The following is a 22,167-nucleotide window of genomic DNA, read 5'->3' on the forward strand; positions in this document are numbered from 1 at the left end:
AAATCTATTATTCAGTATCTAGTATTATTTTCAGAAGGAGAACACATTTCTGTTATTAAGAAATTGTGAAATAACTGTAAAACCTACTCACCTTTAACCAGTGTATGTTTGTCAGTAGGAGATGATCTTGCAAGTACTCGAAGCTTTGGCCAAATCTTGTCTATCCTCTCTTGCTCAATCTATAAATGTTTATGACAGTTAAAATGCACCCAAATCTAGTTTTATAATTCCCCAATTAGCAATCGGGCATATGTATCAGCAGTTCTCAAAAGTATGGTTAACAGACCAGAACCATCAGCAACTCCGGGGAACTTGTCAGAAATGCAAATTTTTAAACAAGGCACCAAGCCTATCATCTTATCAAATAACAACTCTGGGTTGGGGCCTAGCAGTCAAGGTTTTTAAAAAACTCTCCAGGTCACTGTGATGCATACTCAAGGTTGAGAACCGCTACTGTATATGATCAAAATTAGAAAATCTTCCTACTGTCTATGAAAATGAAAACTCCTTAGCACAGTATAAAAAGCTCAGAAGAGTTTGAGGTGCCCTAAAATATGCTCCGTTATCAACCTTTTCAAATTCCTCCTCCCACATTCACTTACACATACACTTCTGAAATTGGCCTAGACTGAAAAAAAGAAGTGCTCTTTTTTGTCCCTTTAGGACAAATCTCCAGATCATGAAATCCTAAAATTTTAGTGTTTTTGTGCTTCAGGTGCAGGCTGCATTTATTCATGGTGATACCTAACACATGGTGCATATTCAGTATGTTATTTGTTGAATGAAATTCCTAATGTATGAAAAATTTATCAACAGAAAAAACAAAAAACAAAAAACAATCCTTACCTCTCCTTTTTCATTTCGTATTCTTCTGTTGAAATCTTTACCTTCTAAGCATAGAAAATCTTCCCCAGGATGTAAAATACCACATTTGGTAGCAATAGCCCGAGCGGTATTAATATTATCACCAGTGACCATCCGCACAGTAATTCCAGCCCTCTGACACTTCCTTATTGCTTCTGGTACCTGGTTTACACAGAAAAAAAAAAAATCATATTATGAAAGAAAATTAATATTTCCGGGGGGGGGGGGAACCCACTGCATAATGCATTACTGCATCGTCCCACAGATAATGAAAATTTAAATTTCATCTCAATATATTCAGTATTTCTTCAATTGTTCCCAATAATCTCTTCTTTCCTCTTCTACTGCCACAGTCCTAGTTCAGGCTTCATTTTCAGTTGTGATTCTATTTTAGGTTTGCATTATTTATTTACCAAAGCCTTCTTAAAATGCTCCCCCTCCCCAACCATTATGCAGTTCTTTTCTGGTTGGCTTTCTACCTTTCTGGGTTTACTGCCCAGACCACACCACAGTAAAATGCTGAGGTATTCTTGAGAGTATAGTATGGGTGGCTCACTTCCCGCCCCCCGCTCCCCCCACTCCTTATCTTCTAAGGATGACTTTACCTACTCTTGTAACTTCAACTGTCATGTATGTGCTAATAACTTTCAAATTTACATTTTTCTCCCACCTCATTGTGAGTGCTGGGTTCATAATTCCATCAGAGAAGTGGACATTGGAATTTGGGTGTCCAAAAAGGGGACGATGTTTCTTAAACCTATGGGCCATCATCATGACATCTTCCGTCTCCTTTATCCTATCCATCTTTAAAGGACAGGGAATCTTGTGGATTCTACCTCAAACCTTCCCTGCACCTTGTTCCCTCTACCTGGTATCCTTGTCTACGTTTGTTCCTCCTGTAAAACATCTGATAGACTTGACAGAATTATTCTTCTAATAGATTTTCTTAAAATTATGTGACGATTCCTCTACTATTATACAATAAACCACAAAGTTCTTAGTATAATAAAGTATCACACTTGAGCCTCAGAATAGTTTTCCAGTTTATCTACAATTCTCCTCTACTACACAACTTGATGGATGAGTAATCTATATGTTGTTTCTGTGTCTCTGCTTCTGGCAATTCCTTTTGCCTACAAAGTCCTTCCCTACTCTTCTCTAACAGGAAATCCATACTGATCCCTCTAGAGCAGAGGATGCAGATGCAAATGCAAATGCCTACAGAGCCATGTGGGTAACATAAATGAGGAAAACACTCTCACAGTTACAAACCCCAAACTAATGCCTCATGAGAGAGAGATTCTGCTCCAGCCTGTTTTCACTATGGTGGAGTAAGCATCTAATATTGATAGAACCTACAACTTCAAGAGAAAACAGAAACCTCGATTTGTGTATGCTCTCTCAATACATAACTCTTTAAACACACACACACACACACACACACACACACACACACACACACGGTCCAAGGAAAATTTGACTGAAGGCTAAATTTGGTCTGCAGGCCGACAGTTCATGATTTCTTTTATAAATACAGTTTAAATGTAATGTCTCTGGAAGCAGCTTTCATGGCCTATCTACACAAAATTGTGTCTTTGTATAGTGCCTACCTCTATTTAAAAAAGAAATCAAAATTTGATTTTGAAAACATTGGTTTGCTGTATAAATGTAATATATATTTGGATATCTTATTGGAGATAAAAAAATAACTCAAGATTGTCTACCCAAGAACTCACTGATTGGGTACTATCCCAAGATCACTTGAAATAGGGAGACAATGAATAAGAGGAAGAAGCTGCTCTCAGGTTAAAAAGATGTGGCAAATAATATTTAACAAGGACAAACTAACATTTATTGATGGCCCACTAACCACACCAAATACTTCCACTCAAAGTTGACAAACTACCTCCACTTTTAGAGACAGGAAACTGAAGAGAGGCCAATTACCACGTTCAAGAACCTATGCAAATGCAATAAAGCTGGATTTATTCTAGATACCTAATTTATCAAAATTCTCTATATCAGAAATGCACAGTCCAGAATACCCACCAAGAGAAAGCTGTTGTATATCATGTTGTCTCACTTTAGTCTGAAAGTACCCATCTCATTTGGTGATACTAAAAAAATTAAGTGCCACTTACATGTTTAAAAAAAGATGAAACTCTCCCATCAACCTCAATGCCAAGAGCATGATAAAAGCCATATATTTTCCAAAGGACAAAAGTTGTAGATACCTGATTTAATACTACATTTAGGTAAGATTTAAGGCATAAATCCATGTATAAAACTTTGGTTTCCCTTTGACCAAAGGTTGGGAAACATTACCCACCTGTATATTTCATAAGCATTTGAAACCCTAAAACCCCAAATGGAATTTACCTTGATCTCTATATAGGCTGTTTCTGATTCTCTTATTCCACCGGTAGTACCATCACCCAGTTATGCAAGCAGACTGTCCTCTATAGGGCATCTAATTGTAGAGCTATACTTTCCCCAGGAGATCTCTGGGAACCCCTCATGTGGATATCCCAGCCTAGGCCACTTTCAGGCTACTAGGTCCAAATGCCCACATGACATACATTTGGATGTTTCAGACACCTCAACAATGTCAAAAACAGTATATCCCAACCCAACAGATTCATTCCTATTGGTTCTACCTCCATTTACTTTGAAATCATCCTTTTCTTTTCATCTGCCCTGCCACACTATGTGAAGTGCTAAGCATGACCATCTCTTGCCTGCGATCACTGCAATAATCTTCCGGCTTCCCTCCTCTGTTTCTTACACAGTACCCAAGATAGTCTCTTAACAACACAAATCATGTCACTTCCCAGCCTGAATTACTTCCCACTGAGTTTCAGAATACAATTCAGAACCCTTATTGTCTTTATAAGACCAAAGATAATCCTACCTGCCCCTTCTTGTCCATACTTCTGGCCATACTGGCCTCCTTTCTATCTTTGAAATGGCTAAGACTTTCTCACCATCAGGCCTCTCTGTATTTTTGGTTCCGTTTGCCTGGAATATTCTTATCTTCAGACATTATTAACGTGGTCTCTCTCAGTTACCTATTTCATCACCCTGTGCCTATCCCTTGTAGCTCTTTTCACACTTGTAATTGTCTTATCTGATATCACCCTCCCAACTACCCCCACATGCCAGTCAGAATATAAAGCCTTTGAGGGTGGGGACCAAGCCTTATTCCTCACAGTATGTATTTTCTCTTGGCATACTAAGTACCTGTTATTTTGTCTGTTTGGCCTCCTTACTTCTCTAGAATATAAACTTCATGACAATTTTGTCTACTGCAGTATTTCTAGTTCCTAAAGAAGTACTTGGTTCTACACATTGGGTGCTGCTGACAGTGAGGAGCCTGCTTGGGATTCTCTCTCTCCCCCTCGTTCTCTGCCCTTCCCCTGCTCATGTTTTCACTCTCTCTCTCTCTCTCTCTCTCTCCCCCCCCACCCTTCTCAAAATAAATAAACTTTAAAAAAAGAAACATTTTCAATATTAAAGAATATATATATATGGCATAGTGGTCTTTTAAGAACATGTGTTTTAGACAAAGTCAAAATTTGAACATATTAGTTCTATGGTCTAGAGCTAACCTCTACACACCTTGACTTTTTTTCATCTGTCAAATTAGAGTAATAATTAATAGAGGTGAACATGAAATAATACACATAAAGCAGGTGGCATAGTATCTGGCACACAGTAAGAATTCAATAAAAAGATGTTATTGCTTTAGACAAAGTTGGGGCTCATGTTGTTTACGTGTTTGCTCATTCCCACCCAAGAGTGACTTCTTTGAGTCCAGGGAACAAATCTCAAAAATCTTTATGTCTATAGTACCCTAGCATAGTGACTGGCACACAGCAGTTGCTCAATAAACTTTAAAATAAAAAGAAGAGAAACAAAGTCTAGAGATGCATGCTGTCCAGTATGGTAACAAGATGTTTCCATTCAAATTAAATAAAGCTTAAAAATTCTGTTTTTCAGTTGTACTAGCCATACTTCAAAAACTCGTAAGTCCCATGTGGTGAGTGGCTACTGTGTTGAACAACATCTATAAAACTTCTATCATCACAAGAAAGTTCTATTGAGCAGTGGTGGTCTACAAACTATGAAAGCACATAATTTAATGCATCTATTATTCAACATAAATATGATTGGAAAAACCTACTGAGTTCAAGGTACTGTGTTAGGTTATGGTGCTATCAGTATGTAAGATCCTCAAGGGAAGCGGTCTAATTAAAAACTGTACATGGGGGTGGGGGGTGGTGCCTGGGTGGCTCAGTTGGTTAAGCATCTGACTCTTGATTTCAGCTCAGGTCATGATCTCGTGGTGTGTAAGGTCAAGCCCCGCATCGGGCACTGTGCTGTCAGCAGAGGGATCCTCTGCTTGGGATCCTCTCTCTCCCTTTCTCTCTCTGCCCATCCCTGCCATCTCTCTCTCTCTCTCTCTCACTCAAAATAAATAAACTTAAAAAGAAAAAAACTATACATAGGTAGCATATGCATCACAAGCACTGTATTTTCTTCACCTTTTGGACTGACACAGAAAAAAAAATTAAATCACAAACACCAAGAAGGTTACTAGAAAAGTGGCTGTAGTCAGTGCCTAGATGCCCTGGGGTTGAGAGATTCTGCACATGCAGAGCACGGAACGGTTCACCACCTCGGGTCTCACAGGGTCTTCAATCCCCACAACAGCAATGCACGTAAGGCCGGTGACAATATCATTTTCATTATCCCACTCGGGTTCTGGTTCTCCTGCTGGGAAATCTCTGAACGCAAGACATATGGTTCTCAAGCCTTCTGAAGCCATCGGTTCAATCACTGTTTTTACAATATCATCACGGTCCCTTGGTCTGAACACTTTTGCCTCACCATTAGCACTCAAGATTTTGAAACACCTAAAAGGAAATGTTGAATCCAAACATCAATAATTAACAAAAATAATGGTTAATGCCACTTAAGTGAATGGGAAGGGCTAGAAATCATGGGATCTGACAACTGGAATTTAGAGAAATTATGTATGCTGCATTTCTACAGACTTAAATTACATTCACTTTTCACCCTCCCCTTTACAAAAACAGTTCTAAACTTTTATGGTTCTCATTTGATAGTTCTCCACTTTATCAGTTACTCTAGATATTCTCTAAACCTTCTCTTTTGGAAACGCAAGGCTTTTACATTTTTGCAAAGAACCCCTAGTGGCAGAAGAGAATACACGATACACCTGTCCATTCTGGTACAGAATGAGGCATTAACTTTAACAAAAAAATTCACAAATATTCTTCTTTTAAAGTAAAAAGCCAAGTTCAATCAACCCCTTACCTGAGATGTTGTTTCATCACCTATATTGTTTTAACCATGAAAGAAAAAAAATAACTTGTTGTTAAAATAAGCATTCTATTGGAAGGAGAGAGATAATGCCAAAATAGTTTCAATTTCAGTGACACTAACTACAAACTTTTAATTATGTAGTAAATAAAGGTCACACTATGTACTTCCCTATTTAAAGTTTATTTTTCATGACTCCTTTCTCTGCTCCTCTCCCTTGGTGATGCGACCTCCTCCTGTTCTAGGCAGGTGACTGTCAAATCCACATCTTCTGTTTTGATGGTTTTCCAAAGCTCTCCATCACTGCTCGGGAACTCCATTCAGATGCTGTACCAACACCTAAATCTACTGCATGCAAGTCTAAACGCTGCCTTTTCAATATTAACATCAACGTCAGCCCAGTAATTTCAATGTAAATCTTAAATCTCACCTGAACACTTCCTTTTTCCTCGCCACTTATATATGATCAGCTCCTGAGTCTCCTCTGTTTGTCCTTGTAACAGTCTCCTGAATGGTACCTCCTGAATGGTGCCTTTTCTTTCTGTTCCCCCTGCTACTGCCTTCTTCAGGCTCTTACTTTGAGCTATAGCTATTGTAATAGCTTTTTAATGAATATGTCTCCAGTCCATCCTTTCTTTCCCCCCCAACCCACCTTACTCCCTGATGATGGAAAACATACTCCAGTTACATCATCTGGCCCACTTCCTTTTTACTGCTCAGCCTAAGGTGTAAGAGCCCCATGACAAAATGTAAATATCACTGTAGGACTAGTTACTGTATACTTATTATCTATCAGACTCCTAGCTAGATGGTTCACATGCATCATTTTATTTCACCGTTGCAGAGTTGGTGGTCAAAAAGCCTGATCGGTTTTGATTCAAAAACCTCCCTGTACCACCTATCTGGTATTCAGCAAGCCATGGATGAGACAGATTTCTAAACTTTCATACTGAAATCAGATAACCGAGTGTACAGTTAAGGGAAGAAAGCTCTACGTGGCGTGTGTGTCACAAATCCCATTATTACCCAGCTGAACTGTGCACCTAGATACCTCCCCAATATGGCCAGCATATTCCCACCTCCTTCCCTTTGATGCGGCTTCCTTTCCCTTCGTGCTCTTACTTTATGCCAAAACCTTTCTAAAGTGCCACATGTTTGGAATAAAAGACTCTTAAAGTTAATCTTACTTCTGAGATTTCTTAAAAAAATAACGAAGTGTCACATCCTTCTTAAGAGTATGAACTCATCCTAAAACTGTACCTATCTGTCATATGCTGCCTTTTCAGTGATTTATTTACAGACCTGTCTCTTAAACGTGTTAGAGTACAATCTGTCAAGTATTCATTAAGGTTAATGCTGGATTATAATCTACACATAAGCAAATTAAAAGTAGAAATTTTTTAAATGTTATAATTTCAAATGAGCTTTAATTTTCCAAAGCTGCTTTTAAATTGGTTTTAAATTCTCTACTTCTCTCTGGAATAAAGGAAACCAAAATAATTTCAACACCTGTAATAACATATAAACACCAGAGAAATTATACATAAATGTGTAATGTCAAAACTGAAACTACTGCTCTGTAAAAGGACAATAAAAAAGAAAGATAATGACTCAAAATGACAGGAGATATTTAAATATGACAATGCAGCAGCATAAATACGAAACCTGATTGGAGAATTCTCAAGATCTACTAGTTTTAATGCTTTGCTGTTCTAAAAACTAATCTATAATTCATCCATCACATTTTTCGAGTTCACTATCTACAATGCTGCGTTGAAGATGTAAACTTGAGTTTTTCTTCCCAGGAGGCTTTTATTTTTCATGATCCTCTATAACCACGGAATCAACATGTCTAAAAACAAAGAGCAAGGTTTACTTTATAAAGTCCACCAGATTGAAAGTAATGGGCAGAGTTTCCCTATAGAAAAATACTATGAAATAAAAGAAGCTGAAGTATGAAAATGGCAGAACACCATGGGCAAGTATCTAGATACCGTTAAAATATACTGGAAAGCTCTGAGGTCCTATCAAATGCCTGATGTTCACAAAAAAATGAAATAGCAACAATAGCAACATAGTAGGTATTCCATAAAGCAACTATAGTGAGCAATTTATTCATCTAAGCATTTTACTCTTACTTTTTCAGAATTATCTCAGATGCACCCTTGCTGAATATTCGATAACTTCCATCTGAATTTTTCAGGACAGTACTCATGGACTTCCTAACAGAATTGAAGGTGTAGACTTTGTACAGTGCTTCTTCTGGGATTTCATTTCTAACATCCTGATAATCTCGTTTTAAATCCAAAAGAAGTCCCAACAAGGCACATTCAGTTTTATTACCAACATGACGAGGTAATCCACCCTCTTTCTCTGGTGGCTATAAGAGAAAAAGGTTTAGAAGCTAGTATCATCTTGTTTCTCTATGACAGTTTAATTTATAATGTAAAATAGAATGCGACATTCTAAAACAAAATTATATAGGAAACTTCTAATAGCAGCATTTCAAAGAGGGACACAAAAAGGTACAGTAGAAAGGATCTCTGGGGCAAGAATGACATGAATTCCAATCTCAGCCCTGCCAGTTACTAGCTATGTGAATTTTTGGCAAGTTACCCCACTGCTGTGGTCCTTGGCTTCAGCATCTGGAAAACAGGTGCACTTATGACCCAAGAATTAAGTGAGATAAGGCATGTAAAGCTTACAGTTGGTTCTTGACACATAGTGGGATTTCATAAATTTTAATTCCTTTCCTTTTCTCTTCCTGTTTTCATTGAACATTTACATTAACTCAAAATTTGTCTACTTTACAAGTTTTTTAACTTAAAATAAAAGTAATGCATTAAAATAGAGCACTGTTGCCTTAAACATACATAAAAGCTTTACTTCTTCATAGTATCTTCCCAAATACCACCTTATATAATTGCCACTGCACTAATAAGGGCAGATGTGATAGTCTTTACTTAACAATTGAAGAAAGTGAAGCTCGGACTTTTAGCTAGTAAAAGGCAAAGCTAGATCTAGAACCAAGATCCCATAACTTTTCAGTCCAATAATCTAATTCATGCATATCTTCACTAGACAACTTGCAATATCAATTTTGTTCATGGTCTTCCTCCATAAATCAATAGAACACATACCAACTCAAGCAATTTCATACTTCATGTTGTAAATAAGACTTTTAACTTGCAAAGTTAAAAATATTTTATTTTAAGGCAGCACAAAGCCTAGAATTACTTTACTGAGTTAGTTTCAAAAGGTCTAAGGATGACCTCAGGGGTAGGATCTACTAAGAAAGCAAAGAGAGCATATGGCAAGCATATATAAAAACATACTCAGTTGAAATCTGGCTTCAAAATTTTCTCTAGAAAATTCTACAGTAAGATAATCTGGACTTTCACAAAATAGGCTTAGTAAGAATTTAAAATTAATAACTTGCTCTGGTTATAAGTCTTGACAGTTTCTAAACATGGGACATTCAAAACATAGGAGGAAAATACAAGTAAATAGAAGATATAAGTCCATCAGCAGATCTTACTCATAATACAAATTGTATCAAAGAAACTTATATTAACTGAACACATGACTTTTAAAAACATAACATAATTCAGTTCTTCAATTTATATATAATAAGGGTAGGTCTGGAGAGCTACATGTAGTCTAATCATTACACATTTAAAAATTAATTTTCATATATAAATTAATTATTAAAGAAACCTTACCAATATTTTTGATGTATAAGCACAATTCACAGAAATCCCTGTTACAAGATAGGACAAAATATTTGGTGGAATAGCTTCTGGTTCAGGAATCTTTTTATAATGTTTTTCATTTATGTAAGCTTGAACAACTGTCATCCTGTTCATTGTCAATGTCCCTGTTTTATCTGAACAAATAGCTGTAGCGTTTCCCATGGTTTCACAAGCATCCAGATGCCTTACTAAGTTATTGTCTTTCATCATTTTCTATGGTGACAAAAAAGAACAAAAACAAAAACCTAGTTAAGCTACATACAAAACTAATCACCTCATTACACAAAATTGTAAAATGCTTTAAAATAAGAACAAAAACTCCCAGCTACATACAAATACACAGTATAAAGCACCAACTGGAAGAATTTTAGTATATTTGACCTATTCAAATAAAGCTAAAGAGCATACCAGTTTTCTGTGGTTTCAATCTTTTTTTTTTTTTTTACCACTATATAACATAATCTGGTAAATGAATACAGATACCTGTACTCATATGCAAATCATGTTGACTATATGCCCCCAACAGCCTCTGTAAGTGTCTTCACATTATAAGAGCATTGACAATTTGTATTCCCAAGTACAAAGGTACTTACAACCTTGTAAAAAATATATTACATTTAAGGATTAAGTCTCCTTACAAAGTGGAAAACAAATCACCAAGGAAAAAGTAGCTTTATCAGTTAAAATACAGAGCCTGTGGGCACGCAGTTGTCTCATTTTTTTTTTCCCCTTCTTTTGACTCTGATAGAGTGACATAACAGATCAAAACCAGAGTGGGTCTTTTTTATCCTTTCCATATACTAGACACCTGGTATTCTCATCTTAGGATAATTTCCTCCTCTAATTTACACGAACAAAAACACACACTTTCTAAACAACCAAGAGTTTTCACAGTAGCCCCAAAAGGCATTCGAATTAAAATGCTTGATATTTCATTCTCAAAAATGAAGAATGGGTTAAAAACCACACAGAGCTGTTTTACCAAGTATGTTCTGTGACTGCTAACATGCTAGATACTGCAAGAACTGGTTCCTGGAAGAAATAAAAATGGGGAAGAAAAAGGTGTACCCTCTGAAATTACTTACGATTTGCATTAATATTGATGCAAATATTAATACTAAAAAAACTAAGTTCTACAGTGAAAAAAAGTTGTTTCACTTTGCAAAGTACTAACAAAGCATCCATAAATACGACACAGCTCCGTGAAAAAGAGCAGTAATTGGTAACATTTGGGCTAAACCGTTAATAAAAGCCTAAAGAACAGTAGTTACAATGCTCTTACTCATTTTCTATTAAAGAAATGCTGGAATACTGAAGATCAGAGCGCTAAAGCTGAAACTGTTTCTTCTGTTGCTCATCACCATCACTACTGCTTAAGGAGAAGAGCTAATTAACATCAGAAAATTGACAACAGAAGCATTCTTCCATTAAGTATAATTTTACCTGCAAAGTCATTTTGAAAGATCAAAATTATCCAAACTAAACCTTTCTAAAAATCCAATCCACCATTTCCATTTAAGATATAAAACTAATAAAAATAAATTAATAATTGTCAACCAGATGATGACTTTAGTAAACAGTAGTTGGCAAAGGTGTCAAAGCTCAGGTTTAGAATTCTACCTAGAAAACAAGAATCGAGCTTCCAGAGGTGACACCAGGAGACACCTGAATAAAGTAAGAGCAGATGATCCACGGGAAGAACGACTGGGCCCTGAAGTATGTGACAAACTACAGGGGGGCTGGTGACGCTGGACCAGAGGGACAGAGGTACAAGATGAGCACTGAGGGGTCAGCAGGGCCACACTGCCTGGGGCCTGCAGGCTACGGTGAGCTTGGATTTTTCTAAGTGTGACGAGAAGCCACTGGAGTTTTACGCAAGGAAATAACACGGGTGGATTACATTTTAAAAGGAGTCTGCCTACTGTGTGGAAGCTCGGCTGTGTTGTGATGAGGGCAGAAGAGTGGAAACAAGGAGGCCTTAGAAGCTTGGACTTGGAGAGAAGCCTCTTGGCTCTTGTCCCACAGGTGAATGACAAACACTTGAATTTTACAGATGGGAAAAAGGAGGCAATGTGACTTGCAACATAACTATCATACAGTGAAAATTAAACTAGAACTTTGCCTAGCAGGGTTGCACTGGGTGTCGTGTCCAGGCTGCCCTGGGAGGAAATACAGAAGTCTTGATGAACAGAGACCTTCACCTTGGGGAGTGGGGGGTGGGAAAGGAAGAGGGGGGTGGGGGAGGGGCGCGAGGGGAGGAGGAAACCTGTGACAACATTTCTTTTTTTTTTTAATTTTTTTTTTTCAACGTTTATTTATTTTTGGGACAGAGAGAGACAGAGCATGAACGGGGGAGGGGCAGAGAGAGAGGGAGACACAGAATCGGAAACAGGCTCCAGGCTCTGAGCCATCAGCCCAGAGCCTGACGCGGGGCTCGAACTCCCGGACCGCGAGATCGTGACCTGGCTGAAGTCGGACGCTTAACCGACTGCGCCACCCAGGCGCCCCTGTGACAACATTTCTAAAGGAAACTAAATTTATGGAAAGCTCCTACTTTCAGAACCAGGAAAAAGAGTAACCAGATGTGAATTTTCTCTACCAACTAAGGCTTTAAACTTAGTAAGCATACTTAGCTCTTTTCTGCTTACCTTGACAGAATAAGCCAGGGAGATGGTGACTGCAAGTGGAAGGCCTTCTGGCACGGCGACCACTAAAACTGTAACTCCAATAATGAAGAACTTCACAAAATATTGTATATAAATTGGCGTGCACTCGGCAAGCCACGGTCTCTTCTGAACCCAGAACGTATCAATTACAAAATATAACACTAGAATGATAACTGTGATGGCAGACATCAACAAACCTTTCAGTATATATATATAAAAAAAAAAAAAAAAAAAAAAAAAAGAAAAGAAAAGAAAAGAAAAGTTGTGATTATTTCAGTAGTCCAGACACTACCCATTGCCAATTCCAGACACTACCCATTGCCAATTACATATTAGCCACTGAACTACCATGGGTTAGATAATACTTACTTTAAGTTCTTTGATAAACTATTACCTTTTCGTTTTGTTTTTTCTTATACCTAACTCATCATTCAGCATTGTCAGATTTAATTTCTGCTTCCAAGTCTAGCCCTGTCCCCGGGGAGAACTGGTAGAAAAGCATTTATGATTCTTTCCTAGACTTAATTGTATCTTCAGCCTTCTACTAAAGCTAAGACAAAATAACAGGCAATGACAAGGAAACACCAAAAGCTTAGAATAAGCGGGCAGTTTACATGTTGCCAACTGCTTAATGCTGAAAGAGAAGCTGGTAAAAGTCTGATCAATGGGGAGACTTGGAATTAAACATTCAACCCTATTTTTTATTAAAAAAATACATTCTCTGAATTATTTTTTTCATCTATCCTTAGTGCTTCATTAAGTTAAAAAACCAAGAGTTAATCATGTGTTACAAACCATTTCCCTATTTTGTGGACTATGTAGCCTTTTACAAATGAATATTAAAAGATAAGACAAATCCACATATCTGCATCTGATAATCCAGCCCAGTGTCTGCTACCTATATCACCAGCATCTAAAATCCACCCTTTTCCCCAACATGGAGTCAGTATTACCATACGGCTATATGTTACAGAAAGCAAATATTTGCTATTGGAAAACAAACTTACTGAGAACAGAAGCAAAAACCTCACTTTTTCCGACATACTCCTAAGAAGCAGAATTATAGAATTTAAGTGATTTTAATATATGCTGATTTATCCACATGTGATCTTTCATACAGATGATACTGTTGGAGGGCATGCTCTGTTTTTAGCTAAAAGCTCTGCTTCCGCTTTTTCTCCCCCTAAAGAGTGTAACAGGTGTTTTCTAGGGGTGCCTGGGTGGCTCAGTCAGTTATACATCCAACTTCAGCTCAGGTCATGATCTCACAGCTTGTGGGTTCGAGCCCCACATCGGGCTCTGTGCTGACAGCTCACAGCCTGGAGCCTGCTTTGGATTCTGTGTCTCCCTCTCTCTCTGTACCTTCCCTGCTCACACTCTGTCTCTCTCTTCCTCTCAAAAATAAACATTAAAAAAATTAAAAAAATAAAATCGTAACAGGTGTTTTCTAGTGAAGATAGTAATTTAGTAAATTTCAGCTTCAGCAGGATGGTGCTCCAACTAATCCATTCAATTTAACGAAGCTGTAAGTTTTAGAAAAATATATACCTAATTTTTTTTCATAGTCAGTAAAAAGATGAGAAAATGGGTGGTGAAATTTCTTTTTATTAAAATGTAGCTGGGTACCTGTACTGAGTATCTTAACAGCCCTCTCTCTATTGCTTCCAGAAATCCTGAGAAATTCAGAGATGAGAGCATGGGCTTCTGAATAAACTGGGCAGACTCGGGTACTAATCCTAACCCGACCACTTATTAGCTGGTTGACAGAGGACACCTCCTTCCACGTGAGATGGGGTAAGAGCCCCCCAAGCTGCCATGATATTGTGAGGATCTGCAAGAACTCAAAAGACCTGGTATATTGCGGATAAAAGTGAAAATACTTTTTAGCTCCCCTTCCACTCACAAAAGCAATGATTTGTAGCCTTAAGTGGGTCAAAAGACGATTTTCAAGCATAAAGCCAGTATATTTTAAAAGCAAAACACCATATTTTCTTGTTTATCATACCTGCTTTGCCAATCTGAACAGCCAGCTTTGTAAGCTTCCCTTGTAAGACAGATTTTTCCTTTTTTGGCAAATTTGCTTTCTTTTTGTCTTTTTCATCACCATCTCCACCTTCTTCACTCTTCAAAGGCTGCATTTCCATGGCTGCACCATCCTGGGCTTTTGCTACATTTAAGAGCAAATATAACCTCACTACATTTTAAAGGCACCCATAACTACTAATATTTTGAAACAATTTTGAAACAAATCAGTTTCATATAGGAACTAGAAAAGATTTAAACATTCAGCTTTGTGTATGCAGGGTTGTATGTCTTACTTTCTCTGGCATACAGACAAATGTACGCCAGAGAAAATAAGACAATAGTGACACTAGGTTGCGAATCTTCATACCAGACTTGAGAATGTTGTGCCGGTAACAGGGATGAGGCATAAGAAGAAACACAGTCCTTAAACCGAGAACTAAACACCAAACCATTTCTCTTCCCCTGTGTTGTGTTTGATAAGACTTATCCCAAACACTATAAAACCTGCCCACGTGTGACCATAATGGAGAATGTTATGTATAACCACACAGAGAAACGTACGTGTGTTTACAAATCTAAATAAATGCAAAAAACCATTTAAGTTGTATACTTTGTTTCTTACAGTTTTCCTGGCAATAATATAGTAACCAATGCTAAAATACTTGACGTGCTTAAGCTGAGAGTTACCTCACATCTGGATTTTTCTAAGTTTACTACCACAAATCACAGTTAAAATCTTATTACCATTGTAAAGGCAGCATGACTAAGGCACTGGCAGGAAGAGGCGTTAATAACCCAAGTTAACATAAACTGATTGCCCTTGCTACCCGTCTCCTACTTTTGGATAAATACAGTCCACGGTAGATACATTTTTGGATACAATGAAAACAAGCTAACTGTACTTTTAATCCTTGCGAACTCACCTTTGTTGCGATTCTCAATAGCTCCATCTTGTTTCTTATCTGTAGGAACAAAATGGGAATTAAAGCTTTCCAAAAGAAATAAAGGCAGCCATGCTAAATTATGCGAAGGCAGTTCACATCTGTGTAACGGAACTGTTACACCACGGTGTGTGCTGGTACAGATTAGAAAGCATTTGGCCTGTAATGACCCGCTGGGTCAATCACTCCCCAGGCTCAACCGGAAGTACCCCAATACGTTTTGGGGCACCTATTCTTGTTTGGATTCTCTGTAAGACTTTACTCCTTTATATGCTCTAATGAACCCAGAAATAGTACAAGAGGTTTCAAACTAAACACACATATAATTCTCAGAAAGTAGAAAACAGCAGGGGTAGAGGGGGAGGGAGCAATGCCATCAAGACAACAGGCACACGAGAGAGCTGTGAGGAAGAGGACAGCAAACACCAGGTATACAAGACAGAGGAGATGCAAGTAAGTAAACCCGGACTGTGCATGTAAAGAATAGGCCAGTGAGGCCACCAGTGACAGGGATTCCCCAAGTTAGCTTAAATTTGGACAGAACAGAAAGATGATGATGTCTGCAGCAAGAAAATCATCAAGAAAGGAATGAGTCTACTGTTCGGAGCAGGCAGTGGAATACTGAAAATGGCAAAGAGGAGGCAGAGCCATTCGGCTAATTTTTCTTCCAACTTTTCTATCTAGAAGAGTGATCTTGAAACTGGGAAACGTGGAACAAACAGAAAGGAACAGATGCTCAAGATAGATGAGGAGACAGTAAGAGAATATCTAGCTACTTTCAACGAGCTCTGAATCTGGAGAGATACCAGACGGCTACATTCCAGACTAGGAAGGAAACACAGACAGATTACCCTGAACCGCTTTTGAGTAACGGCCAAAGCCGTCAAGGGAATGGAAGAAGGGCTGAAGTCCACAGATAGAAAAATGTCCTGTTCTGTGAAGAAAACAAATGAGTAACACAAATGAAGAAAACAAAAGAATAAAAAATGATACACAATGAGTTAGATGTTCATTCCTGGGAATATTTTTGATTGGATTAACAAAAAAACAGAGGTAAAAGATCTCAGAAAAAATAGCATTTATTGGAAAAGACACTGTGGGGTGAATTAAACAAAGTCATGATACAAACTTCCCTTCCTTTTCAAACAGGGTCCACTGACCTCAGACTCCTATAAATTAGGATGCAGCACAGTGTATGGTTAACAGCACAGACTCTTGAGCCAAATAAGCAGGTCTGATCTGCCACTTACTAGATCTTTGACCTGGAGTAAGTACTTAACCTCTTTAAGCCTCAGGTTACTCATCAATAAAAAGAATAATGTCTTTCTGTCATATGGCTGGGAGTATTAAGGAGATAATGCACATAGCATTCAGTAAATGGCAACATTTAAGCTGCCTTCCACTCTACCTTAAACCTAGGGAGGTACAGCGAGGGCTGCCATGAGGACTGGGGACAGGAGAACTTACGAGGAGGGTCTCGTTACGTTCATTTGCAGTCACCACTTTTCAGATACACTTTTGTTTGAACGAAAAATTTCAAAACTGAAGACAAAACCCAAAGAACAAAACATCCAAATATCAAAAACATGGTTTTAGTTACAGCAAGCCAAGGTTTTAGCAAGGTTTTTATTTTAGAAGAACTCAAAGCGCTTGCGTGAAAGAGAGAAATATGGGCTTACTATCCTAGGTAAAATTAAACAAATCCAAGTGGTTAAGCCACAGTAAACTGCTGTCAACCTGAAGAGAAAAACCTGTAGAGGAGCAATCTGGAGTGGGAGAAAAGGGTAGTACAGCAGATACTCAGAAGCAGGCTGGGGAGGGCTTTTTCAAAAAAGTGACATGCCCCCCCCAGCTAAGTAATTCTGAGCTGTCTCCTTACATACGACGGAGTTATTACTTGTGAGATCCTTGTGCATAAACTATGGTTATCAATTTTTGCTGAGGATAGATCACTTGTAGGGATAGCAAGCAGATACAATGGGTCAAGATCAAATTTCTAAAAACTTCCTATCTAACACTTTGGACTAAATGTAACAAAATAGACATAACAGGTGTCAAAGTAAAGTCTTCACCTTATATCCAAAAACCAGCTACTTAAGTATGGACTGGGAAATGTGAAGAGTAGAAAACCTGAAATAGATTAAAAGCTCACTGAGGCCAAAAGCTATCAATGAATTTGCAGAAAATATAACCAAATAGGAAGTTAGAGTTTAATTCATTTTGCTGGTCAGATAATAGAAAGATGCTAAAACTAAAGAATAAACAGAACAAAGCCAATGAAAGTGTTCAAGGAGATGGTGAATTTGTCTGGCTATGGTAAAGGGGACTGACATAGTCACTAAAGGCCCCTGATCGACTGTAAAGTCAACAAGAAAAACTGAGAAATGGAGAGGACTCCACTCCACTCGAAAGCACTACAGTGTGTAATTAACTTTTTTGTACAACTTTTCATATCAGAACTTCCTAAGAGAAGTGAAATTTTTGTACCAGTCCTTATAACCAGTTCCTTTATTTCCAAATACCGATTCTCAAAGAAAATTGCTTATCTTACTTTTCTTTTCCTTTTTCTTTTCATCTTTCTTCTCTTCCTCTTCACCTCCAGCTCCAAGTAAGGTAAAGATAATTCCAGTCTGAGAATTAACACCTACAGCAGTAACTACCATTCTTCCAGAGCCTTCCATTACATGAGTACCTATGACAGAAAATTCGTTATGGATTTTTTCCTCCCACTTTCATAGTTCAAATTTTAGTCATATTGTCTTTAATATCTAGTATGTAACAAGATAAATTCAGTAAGATATTAAATAAAGCCTAAATTCTTATGTTTAAGGTTTAAACTCTGTAATCCATGTTATATGAATTCAAAGCTCACTCCACCACTCATTTATCGCCATGTGATATTGGGCAAATTATAATACCTCAATTCCTCACCCATAAAATGAGGATAATAGTACCTGCAGTTGATAAAAACAATGAGAGTCAAATAAGCCTACAAATAAATGTAAAGTGCTTTGCACACTGCCTGGAATTCATGGGGGTTCAAGGAATGCACATTATTTTTAGTTATAAAATTATTACAGTGATCATTATTGACATTTCTCTGAGAAAAACAAATGTCCCATTTACCACACCCAACCCCAAACCTGTACCTAAAGCCAGCTTTCATCCCAGCCAGTCTACATTACTGCAACAGCCTCCCAGCTAGTCTCTGTCTTTCCAGTTCATCCTGAAATCAGTTTTAATCTTCCTAAAATGTGAATGTTATCATAATTGTCTCATGGCTCAAAAACCTTTGATTCTGCACTGCCTATTGGATTAAGTCCAAGGTCTTCACCTTGAGACCAACCAACCTTTCAAACTTTCATCCACTACTCTAACATAAAATTCCATTATAGAAAGCCTGGGAACAAAGATGGGAACACTGACTGTATTCTGACAATCCCTTACAACAATCTTGCAAGATGTTAGGCATTATTATTCCTATTTTCCCAAAGTTACACAACTATTAAGTGGCAAGACAAAGATTCAATCCAGTCGTGTCTGGAGACAAAGGGCATATTCTCCAACCCTCTCCAAAGGGTACTGTTCTCCAACTTGTACATCCACATCCCTGCATCTTTCCTTACTAATTAAAAGACTTCTCATCTCTCTACTGCAGTATTTTTGTGAATTTTAAGTAGCTTTCAAAACCAACTCTTTTTTCTGAACTCTCAACAGTCTTCTTTATACTTATCACATATTTCCTTGATCTCCTAGTTTACAACCATGTGGAGGACAGGTTCCATAGCCCCTATCACCGTCTAATAGGCCAAGTCAATACACTGTATTTGTTAAATAAAGTCATAAAGCATATGTACTTATTCCAGAAGTTATAAACTTATTATTTGTCTATTAATTACTGGGGAACTTCTCCAATGTGAATTTTTTAGGCCTTTGGTTTTCTTGCTTTTTAAAAAAAATCTCTATTCTGAATATTTCACTAATTATTAGCTTCTCTGCCAATGAAAAGGCAAGGGAAACAAGAAATGAAGTTCAAGATAGTGAAATAGTATTTAATGAGGAACTTCTACATGTAAAAGACAATTTCTTTCTTCTGACAATTCAGGCTTTTGGCAGATTTCAATTTTTTATGTTCTGTTCCTCCTTACCACAGGTAATCAGATGATGGCAGTTAATGTGCTCAGGCAAAGTAAACAGTTTTTGTTCTGGTCATATCCCCACGGCTAACTGAATAACTGCCTTTAAAAATCTAAATTTAAAAAGCCAAGAACAGCAGTGAGAGATGGCATCATGAGAATAAATTTAAAAATAAATGCATTTTATGTTTTTTATTACATTTTTGGAATAGGGAAATAAATGCAGAAAAACTTTCCCACCCACATTACGATAAGGGACTCTGCAAAGTTATTTCAGTCTTTTCTTAACCATGGAAAATTTACAGAGTTTTTGTGGTACACTTGGTGTGTTAGGGACCTGAGTCGACATAAAGCTTACTAGCAATCTCTGTTAAAATAGAAAAGGACCAACGTTCGGTTAAAGAATATCAACCTGAAGAGCTAATAAGCACTTTGTAAATGAGCTGGATGTACATAAAAGTCCATGCAGTATATATGGCAAAATGGCAAGAATACCATCTCAGGTTGCCAAATATCATGGTCCAGACAGTCTACGGTGGTTAAGGTATGATTTGATTGCTTCCCTTCCTTGGAAAAACTACAGATTTTTATTTGGTTAATAATTATAGTTTCTTAGAGGTATAGCAAGGAATAAGTAAAATGAGTATACGTTATACTTAAATACACCATACTTACATATCCAAGAATATTTCCGTCTATTTGAAATGAATTACAACTACACCCATGTAAAGAAAAGGCTAAACAGAATGTTCTTGGTAGAGCAGGATTTTGAAGGTGTACGTACAAAATCCCAAGATATTTCTGAAGAAGTTAAGTCTGTTGTAATTGGGAACGCTACCCTTTTATAATGGTGTTTATAAATGCATACATATGTAATTACTCTGATTTTTAGTGGTAGGATGTTTTGCAATAAGCTTTTTAGGCACATGTTTGCCAATCTTCAAAAGGTAATAGTTAAATTTAAATATACACCTGGAAGTTGTGATTCTCACTTAGCTGATTCTTGTCACAGTGACTCTGGTTTCAGTGAAGCCATGTTCAATCAATCAAAATATAAAATTCACAAAGAACTGAGAAATTATAGCTGCCAAGTTATTACACAGTTAAATCAGCAGAAATCTCCTTACACTGTATAAAATGTTAGCCCTCCACTAACATCTGTAAATGATAATAGAAGACAAATAGGCAACCTTCTGCTTGTTCCAAATTCTGGTATAATTCGATCTAATAAACACATGTAAACAACTGTCCTACAGGCAATTTTGTAAATTCTATAAAGAATACTAGAAAATTAAGAATAAAAACCTGGAAATCCAACGTAAAAGAACTGGCATACTTTTGGAGGCAAGCTGTGGTACTCTTGCTTCCTCTCACGTGACATTTTAGAAGGCCGCCTGTGAATCTTCCCATCATCCCTTCCGTTTCATTTCTCATTAACCTCAGGTCAGGCTATCACAGTTACTGTTACAAGAGCCTCCCAAGTTGACACCCAGCTCCCCATTTCAAATAGTGCCCTCACCTGTACCAATCCTCTTCATTCTCAGAACATGTCCTACTTGTGTGCAAATTCAATCCTCCCTAGTACATGTGGTGCTACTTCTGGGCCTACTGTTGATTAGCCATGTGATCTTCAATAAATAGTTTATCTCAGATTTATTCCTTGACAGTTAAATGCGGGAGTCGGATTAGACAAATTTTAAGGATTTTATCGGTTCCTTAAAAAAAAAAAACACAACAAAACCCTATCCTTTATAGATCACCATAGACAGTTCATTAATTTGCTTTAAAAATACAATCATTCTGGGGCGCCTGGGTGGCGCAGTCGGTTAGGCGTCCGACTTCAGCCAGGTCACGATCTCGCGGTCCGTGAGTTCGAGCCCCGCGTCGGGCTCTGGGCTGATGGCTCAGAGCCTGGAGCCTGCTTCCGATTCTGTGTCTCCCTCTCTCTCTGCCACTCCCCCGTTCATGCTCTGTCTCTCTCTGTCCCAAAAATAAATAAACGTTGAAAAATACAATCATTCTGGGCGACTGGGTGGCTCAGTCGGTTGAGCGTCTGACTTCGGCTCAGGTCCTGATCTCGCTGTTCACGAGTTTGAGCCCCACATCAGGCTCTGTGCTGACACCTCAGAGCCTGGAGCCTGTTTAGATTCTGTGTCTCCTTTTTTCTCTGCTTCTCCCCGGCTCATGCTCTGTCTCTCTCTTTCTCTCTCAAAAATAAACATTACCAAAAATAAACAATGAAAAATAATCATTCTTTAATTTTACACATCAACAGGCCTTAAGAATAAACGTAATACAGGAAAACACAACAGAAGTCATCAGGCTTATATTTTAGTTTTACCACTAACTAACATCACTGACTCTCAAAATCTCTTGATTTTTTTTTTTTTTTCATGTTCCTCATTTGTAAAATATGACTCTGGATTCAAAGACCTCT

The 22,167-nt window shown here is 37.7% G+C and overlaps 1 protein-coding gene across 4 annotated transcripts in view; it reads right to left on the reverse strand.

Moving 5' to 3' along the window:
- Positions 1–22,167, reverse strand: part of ATP2B1 (ATPase plasma membrane Ca2+ transporting 1) — a 130,258-nt gene that overhangs the window by 24,176 nt on the left and 83,915 nt on the right. For all 4 annotated transcript variants that reach the window (XM_047066560.1, XM_047066559.1, XM_047066562.1 and 1 more), the window contains exons 6-14: positions 18,146–18,286; positions 15,577–15,615; positions 14,634–14,795; positions 12,611–12,825; positions 9,933–10,175; positions 8,349–8,590; positions 5,543–5,780; positions 847–1,026; positions 92–179 (exon numbers count right to left, since the gene is read on the reverse strand). In XM_047066560.1, coding sequence (XP_046922516.1) covers positions 92–179; positions 847–1,026; positions 5,543–5,780; positions 8,349–8,590; positions 9,933–10,175; positions 12,611–12,825; positions 14,634–14,795; positions 15,577–15,615; positions 18,146–18,286 — 1,548 coding nt within the window. The remainder of the gene's footprint in view (positions 1–91; positions 180–846; positions 1,027–5,542; positions 5,781–8,348; positions 8,591–9,932; positions 10,176–12,610; positions 12,826–14,633; positions 14,796–15,576; positions 15,616–18,145; positions 18,287–22,167) is intronic.

This window comes from Lynx rufus, unplaced genomic scaffold (assembly GCF_022079265.1).
Source record: "Lynx rufus isolate CCGP_SWC_20201006 ecotype Redwood Valley unplaced genomic scaffold, mLynRuf1.p SCAF_7, whole genome shotgun sequence".
NCBI lineage: Eukaryota > Metazoa > Chordata > Mammalia > Carnivora > Felidae > Lynx > Lynx rufus.